General features: G+C 35.9%; 1 protein-coding gene across 1 annotated transcript; it reads left to right on the forward strand.

Annotated features, from left to right (window-relative positions):
• The first annotated feature begins 1,846 nt into the window (after positions 1 to 1,846).
• On the forward strand, positions 1,847 to 8,767 carry LOC129437340 (zona pellucida-like domain-containing protein 1). Its single transcript, XM_055195480.2, has 11 exons — positions 1,847 to 3,764; positions 3,870 to 3,999; positions 5,533 to 5,759; positions 5,855 to 6,039; positions 6,125 to 6,197; positions 6,299 to 6,396; positions 6,479 to 6,559; positions 7,760 to 7,931; positions 8,057 to 8,150; positions 8,241 to 8,261; positions 8,359 to 8,767. Exons 2-11 carry the CDS (start codon positions 3,894 to 3,896, stop codon positions 8,448 to 8,450), a joined length of 1,149 nt encoding a protein of 382 aa, XP_055051455.2. The 5' UTR covers positions 1,847 to 3,764; positions 3,870 to 3,893; the 3' UTR covers positions 8,451 to 8,767.
• Positions 8,768 to 14,627: the final 5,860 nt, after the last annotated feature.

The following is a 14,627-nucleotide window of genomic DNA, read 5'->3' on the forward strand; positions in this document are numbered from 1 at the left end:
GGACATTACGCTTCCCTTCCATGATCTGTTTGCCTTACTGCCATCTGACGCTATAGAGCTCTAAACAACCGCACACATCTAGATTCAGGAATAGTTTTAATCCAACTGCCATCCGAAAACTGAATTCCCTCCCCTTCATTTCAATTCCTTTATAGTCATTTTAATAATTTTAGAAAGAATTTGGCACATTGGTCTTAAGATTTTATGTTAATATATTTATTTATTTATTGTATGTTGTTTTGTGTGATGTTGAAACAGTCTGTTATTCTTTAAGACACTAAATATTGCATGTCTCATGCAATGACAATAAAGGCATTCAATTCAAGTACTACACAAGGCTTTTACACATTAGGTGTTCCTGTAGCTTAAATGGTTTTATTGTGTTACTTTACAATAAGGTTGTATTTGTTAACATAGTACATGTATTAGCTAACATATACTAACAATAAGCACACTGTAATCTTTGCTGCCTTTTGTTGAATCAACTGAGATTTACAAGTCATTTTAACTTGCTGTTATTTTTCTTGACTATATGAGTTGTTATAACCTATAAAATATAGTTGAGAGAAGTCAGCTTAATTTTATAAGTTGTAGCAACTTATCTCTTGTTAAGATAAATGATATTAAGTTAAAATGACTTGTAAATCTCAGTTGATTCAACAAAAAAATTAAGGCAACAAATATTTTTAAAGTACAATACCGCTTTCTGACATTTATTAATGTTTGTTTATGCCAATTATTTATGTTAGTTCATAGTGCATTAACTAATGTTAACAGTTACAACTTTTGAATTAAAAAAATTTATTAGTAAACACTGAAATTAAAGGAGGTATTTCACAAGACTTTTTTAAGATGTCAAATAAATCTTTGGTGTCTCCAGACTCAGAGTACTGTATGTATGTGAGGTTTTAGCTCAAAATACCATATAGATAATTTATTATAGCATGTTTAAAATGCCACTTGGTATGTATGAGCAAAATTTTGCCGTTTTGGGTGTGTCCTTTTAAATGCAAACAAGTTTATTTTATTTATTTTTATTTATTTCTTCATTTATCGAGGACAATGCACAGACAAACATTAATCTCAGATAGAGAAAGATGCTCTGCACCAGATACTAGTTAATTTCCAATTCCCAGAGTTTATCTCTGCACTAAATATCATTGCTGTGGTTGGATAGCGCAGATTAAGGGGCAGTATTATCCCCTTCTGACATCACAAGGGGAGCCAAATTTCAATGAACTATTTTTTACATGCTTGCAGAGAATGGTTTACCAAAACTAAGTTACTGTGTTGATCTTTTTCACATGTTCTAGGTTAATACAAGCACTGGGGACCCAATTATAGCACTTAAACATGGACAAAGTCAGATTTTTAGATGTTTATTGTTAGATCATGTTAACTAATGCATTAACTAATGTTAACAAATACAACCTTAATGTAAAGCATTACCAGTTCAATTAACTGAGCTCACACTTACTGATAAAATGCATTGAATGCACTTAGATGCTTTGTTTTTTATTTCTTATGGGTTTGCTGTAGCTGTCTCCCATGACACTGATTTGTCTTAACCCAAATGTGAAAGTGACATAATGACCAATTTATTGTAACTCATAATCTGAACTTGCATTTACCCATCTGCAAGTCGTGAACACACACACAGAGCAGTGGGCAGCCATCATTGCAGCGCCCCGAGATGGGGGACAGGTGCTTTTCCCGACCATGAGACTCAAATCAGCAACTCTTGGGTTACAAGCCCAACTTCCTAATCTGCCACGACTGCCCATGTGGCGTTTGGTGGATATATGGAGGACTAGGCGACTGACAGATACTTAAGTGGAAATACGTATAGGCAGTGTCCTGTGCATACAGCCATGCTTTATGATTATGGGATTTATCTTTCTTTATTTATTTATTCTTCACATCATTCCAACATTTATGGCTATATATTCGTGTCTAGAACTGGTTATTTCATTCACAGAGGTTGGGGAGGGGCAATTTGGTATTTTCAATTCACCTAACTTGCATGTTTTTGGCCTGTGGGAGGAAAACGGAGTAAACCCATGCTTACACAGGGAGAACAAGCAAAATTCACACAGAAAGGCCATTTGATCTAGCCGGTGCTTGAACCCGGAGACCTTCTTGCTGTGAGGCAACAGTGCTACCCACTGTGCCACCCAGATTATGAGATTTATAGTGGAGCAGGCACATGTACATCATTGAAAAGTTTCTTCCTTGTTATTCTTCCTTGCTAATTATTTTCTTAGGTCATTTTGCTCATCAAGAAAATATACCTTGATTAAGAATTGTTAGATAGGTAAACTGAAATCAACACAACAATACTAAGTAAGAAAGTCATTTTTGCAGTGTACCCATCCATTCCCTTGCATAGTAATGAAAGTGGTTTGGGAAATTTCCCTTTTTTAAATCCCAATGTTGACATGCATGCATACTGTACACTGACACCAATCCATGAAAACCAAGGTGGAAACTGTAACTGGGTCAAAGCCCACTGTCTTATAAAAGAGATGCAGGGATTGTATGGAGGGTGTGATGAGTTTAATTTAAAGAAAGGGCAAAGCAGATGGACACACCCTGTTGGATACTGACAAAGCCGATCAGTTGGTAATTTCAAATCCAGCGGGATGTGACATTTTCAACAAAATAAAGGTTAATTCAGAAAACAGAAGAATGTTTTTGTAAAGTATTATTGACAATACCTTTTGTTCCTGACCTAGAAAAAGAAAAATAGGCAAACATGCTGTCTATTCATAGAAACATGTTTCCAGCTTTTGGAAATAGTTATCAGTCAAGTACTTAAGTAAATATAGCATACAGGTAACTGTTAAGGACAGAGCTCTTAAGAGTCATTGTTCTGGAAACAAAAGGAATCCCCTTTACTGTTTTTATATCTATGTATATTTCAACAACCCTTAAAACTCTTTGACGCGTTTAGGAACCCAGGTGTTTGATTTCATCTCGGGAATGTCCTGTCCTAATAGTGGAACTATTTGTGTACAATTTTAATGAAACCAGTAACTAAAAAAAAATTCATAAAAAGAAATTCTATCTCTAAACTTGTGAAAAGTGATCAACACCTTTCTTTAACACACTGGCAACAACAAAGTGACTGCACCCACCAAATATTCTTTTAAAACAGTCTATAAAGTTGTGAACATTTTCTGACATAATACTCATAAAGATAACTGTTATATACATTAATATTGCAGTCAACTTTAAATTATTTAAATTAACTTTATGCTGTTCAGGATTAAGGTAATCTAGATCTTAAGATTTTACTCGAAAAAGCTAAAATTATTCATCCAATTTTTATAAACTTAATAATACATTTTTTTATATATTTACAATAATATATTTACATATACTGTAAATATATATTGGTAAGCGTTTAAGGTTATTAAAGCTACAATAACTGCCTAAAGTTTCCTAGAAATATATCTTAATGAGACTCTTTTGATGAAAGTGTGAGATACTTCAGTGTACATGCTCAAGTTTCAGATATTGTCTTGGGAGTTCTCTGTTTAATCACTAATAATGATGAAAACGTTGTTTTGTAAACTTAACTACCAGATCTGGAAAGCTATCAGTGCAGCGATCAGCAACGAGTCTCGTGTTGCTCTGGTCTTTGTAATGTTGGCTCACACACCCATCTCTTCTGTATAAATACTGAATCTGAAAAACATCTGCATTAAAGCGAGGTGAAGTTACTCGTCAGCTTGTCATCTGAGAGTTTCTGCACACACAAGGTGAAGTATATTTTATTTTTTAGAATTTTGCTACTGTATAATAATTTCCTGAAATAAATTACGGTATCATTTCTTTAATGCTTGTCTTTGGTTTGTCTCTTCTAGAGCTTCATCTTCGCTTGTATCGAGATGATAAAGTTAGCCCTGCTGATATGTTTTGCTGGGCTCTTTCCACAATGTGAAGCTCAGAATAATTTGGTAACATGTCTTGCTAGTAATTCCTTCAAACCGGCAGGTTAGTGCAGTGTCCAAATCATTGATTATAAACAAGTTATACTTTCATTTGATACATAATGAATGAACTTACACTGCAAAAAATGATTTTCAAGAAAAAAACCTTAGTATTTCGTCTTGTTTTCAGTAAAAAATATAGAAAAAATCTTCAATTAAGATGTTTTTTCTTGATGAGCGAAACGAAATAAATAAGTCTAGTTTTTAGACCAAAAATATCAAATTTAAGTGATTTTGTGCATAAAACAAGCCAAAAAAATCTGCCAATGGGGTAAGCAAATTTTTATTGAATTTTTCTTGAATTTAGTTGTTTTTGGGTCATTTTGCTAATCAAGAAAAAGTATCTTAATTTAAGAATTTTTTTATATTTTTACTGAAAACAAGACAATAAATACTAAGAATTTTTTTCTTGAAAATCATTTTTTTGCAGTGTATACATACTGTAAAAAATATTTTTCTTTTATTATTTGTTCTTGCTTTCCAGTTAAAATATCTAAACATTCTAAAACTATTTACTAGAGAAGCACAATTATTTTTAAAATCAAACTAAATTGAGTAAAGTTCAAGGTGATGATTACATTAACAAAAACTTATTTAGCAGTATACAACATAGACATGTTTTATTAGAGATGTCTTTTTCATATTACATTTTGTTCTGTAAAAGCAAGACCATGAACCAATTTTTAAGGGGGGCACAGTTCACAGAAATTTGTGCCTCCAAAATAAGAGTGTTGACTAACTTTTATATCAAATACTATCGGAATAATGACATATTTGCATCATATTTACATCTGAAACGGCATGTTTTGTTTATTTACGTTTTGTTTAATGACTTGTTTAATTGTGTCATTAATGCATTTTGCACAACAACTGCATTGTCCTATGAAATTAATGTAAATTTAAATGTTCAATAATGATTTTAAAAAATATGTTTAGATAAAATTATTAGAGGAAGGGATTTTTGCATTAAATTTTACCTCATATGTGAGCATGTGTGATTCCTCGCCCCCATTAACTCTGGCGAACTTCGGCGTTGCTACCAAAGATGAATCTAGAAATCTCTACTAATATAACGTCGAGACTGTCACATTTTCAAACCATACATTTTCTACACAGAGGAGGTTAACTGCACATTACCGTACTGGGGTTTGGAAATGTTGTGACCGTTTCTTACACGTTTTAATTCCGTCAAATGCAGCAGCAACAGCAAAGCTCGTGAGCGCGCTCAGACGCTGATGACGCCAGAGTAAAGTAATGTAACACGATCAAAACACTGTCAAAATGGCGAAAATCTCTGAAAAGTGACAAGGATCCAGGACAGAATTGATAATATTGTGCATATTAAACAGACTAAAAGACAAGTAACAGATTAATGGACGCTTCTTTGATTTTGAGGTTGCATGCAAAATCCATTTGGCTCAAAAAACCTAGGGGGGCACGTGTATAGATATTTTACTGGAAAACAAGATCTTTAAAAGTATTTGATTCAAATCGATGTATGGGGCAGTGTATGTAACAGAATGTGTATATATTTCAGAAAATGCTGACATTTCAGTGACGTGTGGAACCGATTATATGTACCTAAAAGTTCTGCTGTGTCCAATGTACTTTGGGGGATACAATGAATCTCTAATGGCCCTCAATGGAAAGTTCAACATCCCGGCTTGCTTCGGAGTAGCAGACTGGTCAGCAAATCCTCCTGTTTTAAATTTCAACTTCTCAATCTCTCAGGAGTCACTGGCTCTCTGCGGCATCAATATGAATGTAAGCGTTTTTAACTTTAAATCAATACTTTTTTACCAATACATGCAGACTCACAGAGAGAATTCCCAACGATCTGTGTTTTCGTCGTTGGTTAGATCACAAGTCAGACGGGTACTGGCATATTTTCAGACTTCTCCCAAGTCCAGTCTGTTAATATCTCCGGATTAATCAATGCCTGGGATCCCAGCATCAGCACTATCACTTACAGGCAACAACTCATGTACCAGTTTTCATGCATGTATCCACTGCAGTATGTAGTGAACAACACCCAGCTCAGTGTGTGAGTATGGACCCAATCTAGTTAGTAGTTTGATCATGATGACATTGATCATAAAAATAATAAAAGATTTTTTCCTCATGAACAGGTCAGGAGTAAGTGTTGCTATAAAGGACAACAATGGTACCTTCGTCAGTACTTTAAGCATGAATCTGTTCAGTGTAAGGATGTTCTCCTGGTGTCTGAAAACCAAATAACATAGAAACAAAAAGTGAAGTACAATACAATTTCACTTATGCCTTTCTTTATATACCTTTTTAAGAATGTCAACTACACTAGTAAACTCCAGGTACCAGTAAACGGACTGCAGTTGAAAACCCGAATATACGTCCAGGTCAAGGCAACAAATCTCACAAATAAGTAAGTGCTGCAGCAATGAACATTCACATCGCTGATTACTGAATTTCAATGAATTAAAATCCGTTCAATTGTGCAATTCAAGGTTCAATGTGCTACTGGACCGATGCTACGCCACAACAAGCCCGTATCCAACCAGCAGCTCCTCCTATGATCTTTTCGTTGGGTGAGTTCTTTTTGCAATGAAGAAAACCAGTTAGGAAGACACTTTAGGTCTCCCGTGTAATCGCATATGTTGCAACATTTTTATTTGTCAAATATTTGCATCCAGGGTGTGTTAATTTTAACACATTGCTTTGTGTTAAACTATTTAACACATTATGTGTTAATTTTAACACATTATGTGTCATTTCGTGCTGATTTAGAGTTCATATAAATAAAAGGGACAACACAAGATGTTTTAAAACAACACAAAGTGTGTTGTTCTAAAAATAACACAGAGATGTGTTAAATTAAGGACAACACACTAGGTGTGTTGTCCTTAACTAGACACAAGATGTGTTAATTTAACACATTCGTTTTAAGAGTGTAGATAAAAATGTCTCATTCTAAGGTAATAAACACATAACGGTTCATTATGAAAGGTCATTATACACCCCTGATAATAGTTTTGTATATAATTTTGCATTTCTGTCAAGAGATCCTTCTAAAAATTACACACTGCACCTTTAACAAAACGTTGGTTAGTACTGTAGCCTTATTTTTCTGAGATTTAATTACACAGAATTTATGATAAATGTATTTATTTTATAAAAACCCAGTTTGAGAACCACCGACAATCTAGGTTCTACCAGAAAGACTCGAAGATAGGTTAAGAATTGATATGCGTTTATTTAACAGTAGTTAGCAACCAAGGTTGGAATGTAACACAGTATAGTTCTTTGGCGTAGGCCCCGACCATAGTTCAAATCCGGGGGTCACGGATTCTTGCGGATCCTGTCTGAAGATGAAGACAGGCCAGAATCTAATCCCCCTCAAGTATGGACGGAACCGACCTGGTGATGGTGGTAGGGAGGGTGGGTTGTAAATGCTGGCATCAGGATCTGCGAACGCAAAGACAGATGAGTACAAGCCTTATATACTCTCAGGGTGATTGATTGCGCCTTGTGAAATGAATGACGTAACATTCAAGTTTCCTGGTAGAACCTCCGCTACGCTACGCTAAGCTAACATTTATCCAAAAAATCATACAATTTCCAAAAAGACCAACATTCATGGATTTTGTTTTTCAGAAAATACTGTAAGTAAAGCAAAACATGAGGTCATCCCCTTTATCCAATGAGACACAGCACTTTCTTTTTTACCAAAAATGTGAGTTAAAATATTCAATATTTTAACCCAGAATCGCATCTATTGTTGTCCATAGGTGTACTCGCGATCCTCAGACAAGGATCGACAGGAACGGGATAGCTCAGGAAGCTCAGTTCTCCTTTGAGGCTTTCCGCTTTGTGGAACATAAGAACCTGTCTGTCTCTACTTTCTATCTGCATTGTATTACACGTCTCTGTGAGAACTCCACTTGCGCCTCCTTGATTCCGGTATCTAATAATGCACGACACACACCCGATGCCAATTCCCAAACATTTTATTAGGTGGCACTGAGATATTTTTCAGCACGCACGTGTTTGCGCTTGTATATCATCAGATCTTTCTTGTTTTACAGAAATGTGTAAGAAAGAGAGAAATACAACAGCCAGTTAACTCGAGTGACGTCGCTACAGTTTCCTCTGGACCAATCATGACCAGATCTGAAAACAGTAGGAAAAATCTCATCATTCAAACTACTTTTATATATGAGCCAATATGATTCAAGGTACTGATGCTTTGTTTTTCAATTTCGTTCTCAGGTGGCCCTTTGACCGCTAAATGTAAGAATTCAATACACCTTACATCCTCATGAACTGAATAAAGTGATCTTATACAAACATTTCTATGGGTAAACACTTTTTTTCTGTGTATTTCTAGTGGTATCAGGATCCTTCCGTCACGAAATGACATTTGTTGGCATAGTTACTGGCCTGTTCAGCTTTTATCTCGAATGGTTGTCTCCGTGGTAATCAAATCTACATCATTCAGGATGCGGACATCCCTTTCCACTTGATGTTAAAGCAACATGGCTTCGCTTTCTTATGTTGTGAGAATGTAGTCAAGTATGATAAATGTATAACCAGTAAGCCAGTAACAGCTCTGTTTCTTTCAATTTAACCCAGTAGGTAAGAAGCATCTTGTTCTATGAGCTTAGAAAGGGAAAAAAAGTTTACAATGTAGTAAGATATGCACGAAAGCAGCTTTTGCAACTTTTGCAACAAAAAAAATTATGATGCTTGTAATATTTTTTTTAAATATATGTAAACCTAAATAAAAAGTTGTTGTTAGAAATCATCTTTGACCCTGTTGTTTTTCCCTAGGTACACTCTAAAAAATATTGGTGCTAAATAGCACTTAAAGCTCATAATTATACATTTTTAGTGCTAAATCCGGGGGTGATATAAAATCACTATAGCACCAGATATGGTTCTATGTAGCTGAATAGGCTTCTACACAGGTAATGGTTCCCCTATGATTACGAACCATTGAACCACTTTTAGTGCTATTTACAGGGCCGCCTTAACCTAATGTGAGGCCCCGGGGCTAAGAGGTTTTGTAGGCCCCCCTTCCCCTCGATTTATGGTCTAATTTTTTTTTAAGTGTAATATCTAGGTAATCTAAATATTAAAATGCATTAGTTTCTTTCGAGACATACAACAGTGAGTTTTCCCTCTTTGAGCCAGAAAACACCATAATATTGTTATTAACATATCACTGAGCCCACTTGAGCATAAACACAAAACACTTTATTTAGCAACCACACACAGCAACATGTGGTGATAATAAAACCAAAATGTGTAAAAGTATATATGTTTATAAGCTTTATATTTATATAGTTTTTGGAATATACAAATTTGCAGAAAATTGCCACTCACTAACTAAATGCTCACCACAGTTTTAAAAATATAATAAGTTAAAGTTAGTTTTAAAGTGAAAATGCATTAATGATAACAAAAGATAAGTCTTTATAGACAGAATCGTGTTAAATGCATTAATGATAACAAAAGATAAGTCTTTATAGACAGAATCTTGTTAAATGCATTAATGATAACAAAAGATAAGAATCTTGTTTTTTAATCACTTATTTATTTTGTAGGCTATTGAAGATATTGTATTTAGTATTTATGCATACATAAGCATGTAAAACGACCAAGTATGAATATGCACAAGACAGACAGGGAACATACCTGTATATAAGATCTTTAGATAATGAGATTATAATGGTGCTATCAGGGGATGATCATTTGAGATGGTCTTGTCGTCGCTCTTTACTTTCTTAGACTTGCACCTTTACTGTTGCGTCTCTTTCTCGTCTTTCTAAACCAACAGATGTGTGTACTGTGAGCTAACGTCGCGTCAAACTACATCGCTCCAGCTGCGCACGCGTCACTGATATAAACGCGAGTAAACTTAAACTTTATAACAACTAACAGCATTATGTGCGGGAACGCCTTTCTTAATTTAGCGGCACAGTTTTTTTGCGCACGTTTGGAGAGACTTCTGCATGCCAGAGACTCAGACAGCTGCAGGAGCACAGAGAGAGCGAACGAGCGAGCGCGCGCACGAAAGAGAGAGAGACCTGCACCTCACTAGTGCTTATTATGAAATTTCAGAAATTACCCTTGCATTTGTTGGTGGATTATTTCCCGTTTCTCTGTCACACTCAGTCTAACGTGCAGGAATGTCAAGTTGACAACGCGCACTTAATTACATTACGCGGAATAAAAAATATGTTATGTCTAACATTTTATTTCACGTTAAGTTACAACGGACCAATCAGCAGCCATGTAACGTGCAGTTAGAGTGATTGACAGAAAACCTGACAAGTTACAAAACAATATGACCTTTTCAGCTCATCATGAACGCAAACCTGGGAGGCCCTTGAACTTGGGAGGCCCCTGGGCTTCAGCCCAGGTAAGCCCGTGCATTAAGGCGGCCTTATAGCACCGTTTGTTTTTGGAGTGTAGATTCATTCAGTTTTTATTTTCCAGTATAAAATATAAGGGGGTGCCCACCCCTATAAAGGACTGAACCATAGGAGGCCAAAACTGTAGGTTAATTGGAATGAAGAAATTAAAAATGTCTATGTAAAGTGCAAAATTAAGACAAAAGCTATAAGCATTTAGTGTATGACAACAAAAGAATACAGTACAAAACCTTGTCACCGGGACCCTTTGAAGTATACCATAGGAACAGATATGTACGTTTGTGGTACCAATATGCAGCCTTAAGAACAAATGTGTACTTTTTGAAATTGTTGTGACAGCTTTTATACACTGTAAAAAAACCTTGTTGCACTTTAATGTTTAAGTTTAAAAAACTTGACTTAAACAAATCATTTTAACTTTTTTGACTAGTGAGGAGTTGGTAAAAATTAAACATGATGTTGAATAGACTGAAGTACAACTTTATTTTAATAATTTATTTAAATCCTGGGTCTAGTTCACTATAGAAGAGCTTTTGCAAACCCCGCAAATCACTTTTTTGTAACGTATGAACCTGATTGTAGAAAGTTGTAAAGTTTAAAGACTGTGATTTTTCATAACTGAACAGCCTCTTGTTGCATTATTCAATGAATAGCACTTACAGAAATACCAAAAATACTTTAAATAAGGCAATTTTCCTTACCAAAATTGATAAAATGTAACTTTAAAAAAAAACACTTTTGATTCATAGAAAGAATGCACTAAAATTACACTGAACAGATTTACGAGTGCACGCCAAGGATTAACTTGAAGGTTTAAGTTTGTTACTTGGGAATTCTTTTTGTACTTTGCTTTATCTGTACAGTAGCTCGATATAAAATAACACAGTCTCTCATGGGTACACATGTTCTTTGCTCAATAAAGAAATTGGGGAACCCAGTGTACTACTCTATTCCTGTGAGACATGAGTTATTGCCAGCTGCAATGTATCCACACATTCACACGGCTCTGATCTGCTTCTTTCTTCACCAAAACTAATTCTGTGAGAATGACCCCATGTCACATTATCTGCCAGAGACTTGGTTCTATTGACATTTTGAGAACAGTGATTCTGCACATTTTCTTAGGTTAAAATGTGGTGTCTCTACTGTATCTTTTATCAATGCTTGCACTTTTAATCTTTGTATAGCACTTCTTGAATGTGTTAGCATTTAGCCTAGCCCCACTCATTCCCATGGCCCCAAACAAAAGTCTATTTTGTGCCACCATACTTGTGTAACTACTCATGTAACAGTCTTTAAATAGGGAAAACATGGAAGTGTTTGGTGGCTTCTAAATTCATCTCTGTTTGGATCCTAAGGAATGAATGGGGCTAGGCTTAATGCTAACACATTCACGATGCGCTGTACAAAGATTAAAAGTGCACGCATTGAAAAAGATAGGCATGTATTAATTAGTCTAAGTTAAGGTAAGAACATAGTAAAATATTGAAAAACGGTGGTGTTTTCCTTTAATAACGCAGTGGTACGCTATACAAACTATTAAAGGAATAAGAGAGCCACTTACATAAAAAAGTGATGTTGTGGTCCTTCAAAATAAGATGTTTATGGGCTTTCCATTGTGATATACACTCACCTAAAGGATTATTAGGAACACCTGTTCAATTTCTCATTAATGCAATTATCTAATCAACCAATCACATGGCAGTTGCTTCAATGCATTTAGGTGTGTGGTCCTGGTCAAGACAATCTCCTGAACTACAAACTGAATGTCAGAATGGAAAAGAAATGTGATTTAAGCAATTTTGAGTGTGTCATGGTTGTTGGTGCCAGACAGACCGGTCTGAGTATTTCACAATCTGCTCAGTTACTGGGATTTTTTACGCACAGCCATTTCTTGGGAAAAACATACAGTGTGCGGCAGTCCTGTGGGCGAAAATGCCTTGTTGATGCTAGAGGTCAGAGGAGAATGGGCCGAATGATTCAAGCTGATAGAAGAGCAACTTTGACTGAAATAACCACTCGTTACAACCGAGCAGAGGTGTAAAGTACTTGAGTAATTTTATTTGATTACTGTACGGATTATCTGCACTGTTTCTACGGCAATGACGTCACGCTGGCACGACAATCTGCCTCGACGTCTGACGTGTTTTATGTGACGTGACAGCATGACGTAACCGAAAAGCTACACAAATGCGATCAGGGCGGTCAGACTGAAATGCAATTTGAAAAGGATTTCAAACCACCAGATGTAGCCTGAAACGGATAAAAAAACAGATTTCATGTGGTTTTTAGGTGTTCACACGTTCTAAATGTGATTGGATTCCTATCGGATATGCACTAAAATTGGATTTGGACTGACAGTGTGAACAAGGTGTAATACACCTCTTCCTGCATCGGCTGCTTGTGAGAGGCTTAATAGAGCTTGAAATTTAAGTTAAATTCGAGGTTTTATCATTTTGAGTAGCATGTTGCATACTGAAATTCATTGTCATTGTCATGAATCTCCATATTCATGAGTTTCACATATTGGTTACTCAATTGTTTTCCTATTAACCATTTTTGCGTGGGTTTGGGGTTAGAACGACTTTCTGTAACATAAAATGACATCCAAACCCAACTCCTAACCCTAACGTCAGGCGACAATTGTTTAAAAGTTTGGAAAAAATTGTATAAACCAATAGTTAAAGTGAAATCCTAACCCAAACCCCAAATCTAACCCCAAACCCACACGAAAATGGTTTAAAAATAGGAAAAACAATTGAGTAATCAATACGTGAAACTGACACGAAAAAGAAAGTCCGTGGTATAGACACGGAAAATGCAGAGATCCGTGACAATGACACAAATTCTGTGACTATACAATTGAACTTTGTAAGATCATGTTGGAAATAAGGTAGGTAGTCTTATAGTTTGATAATGAAATACAATTAAATACTAACAGTTGTAAAGGATAAAACCTTGTATGTGGTTCATTCACTTCATGTTTTTAGAGATTAAAAGCTTAAACATGAATCTCTCGTTTTCATTCTTCCTGTTACTTTTTTAATACTCAAGTACAATTTTAATGTGGTACTTTTTTACTTTTACTCAAGTATAATTCTGGCCAGATACTTTTACTTTTAATTACACTCAGTACTTCCACTTTCACTTGAGTAACATTTTTGAGTACTTTTTACACTTCTGCAACCGAGGTATGCAGCAAAGCATTTGTGAAGCCACAACACGCACAACCTTGAGGTGAATGGTCTACAACAGCAGAAGACCCCACCGGGTACCACTCATCTCCACTACAAATAGGATAAAAGGCTTCAATCTGCACAAGCTCACCAAAATTGGACAGTTGAAGACTGGAAAAATGTTGCCTGGCCTGATTAGTCTCGATTTCTGCTCTATTCATTCAGATGGTAGAGTCAGAATAGACCCCTTCAAGGTTTGTAAACATTGAATGACTATCGGGTGCGCGCGCAGCATGGGGTCAAACTGTTCATACCATCCAGGGTTTATAATTGAATCTAACAGGGCTGAAAAATGATGACTTACCTGAAATGAAGTGAGCACTACAAACACAAGCCTCTTTGATATTTGCATCATTCCAGTCTGCACGTTAATTGCTTGCAGCTGCAAATGTTGTATTTTTTGTTTTTGAGATTCTGCATGAATCGCGAAAACTTAAAGGCGGAGTCCATGATGTTTGAAAGCCAATGTTGATATTTGAAATCACCTAAACAAACACGCCCCTACCCCAATAGAATCTGGACCTTCTGTTGATAGACCCGCCCCACACATACGCAACCCGGCATTTGATTTGATTTGATTGGCTATAAGTGTGTTTTGGTAGTCGGCCCGTCTCCTTTTCCAAACCGTTTTTCAAACATCGTGGACTCCGTCTTTAACGGAAGACCTGGTGTGATTTTCACAGCCCACGACGTAAGTAGGCATTTTTGACAATACCGAATAATACGCAACTCATTATGCTGTAATGAGTTTTCTGACCCCAACATGCGCAGTGGAAACCGCCTGTGACGTGAACCGTGAAGGGGTCTATTTGGCGTAAACACACTGTCAGAAAAAAAGGTTCAAAACTGCACCCTCTCTGTCGCTGGGGTGGTACCCTCAAATGTTCAGTTTTGTACCTTTTATGGGTATATACAGCACATTGAAATATTGTACCTTTTGGGGTCAAACCTTAAGCACCTATTTTGTACCTTTAAATGTACAG

Source organism: Misgurnus anguillicaudatus, chromosome 24 (assembly GCF_027580225.2).
Source record: "Misgurnus anguillicaudatus chromosome 24, ASM2758022v2, whole genome shotgun sequence".
Lineage (NCBI taxonomy): Eukaryota > Metazoa > Chordata > Actinopteri > Cypriniformes > Cobitidae > Misgurnus > Misgurnus anguillicaudatus.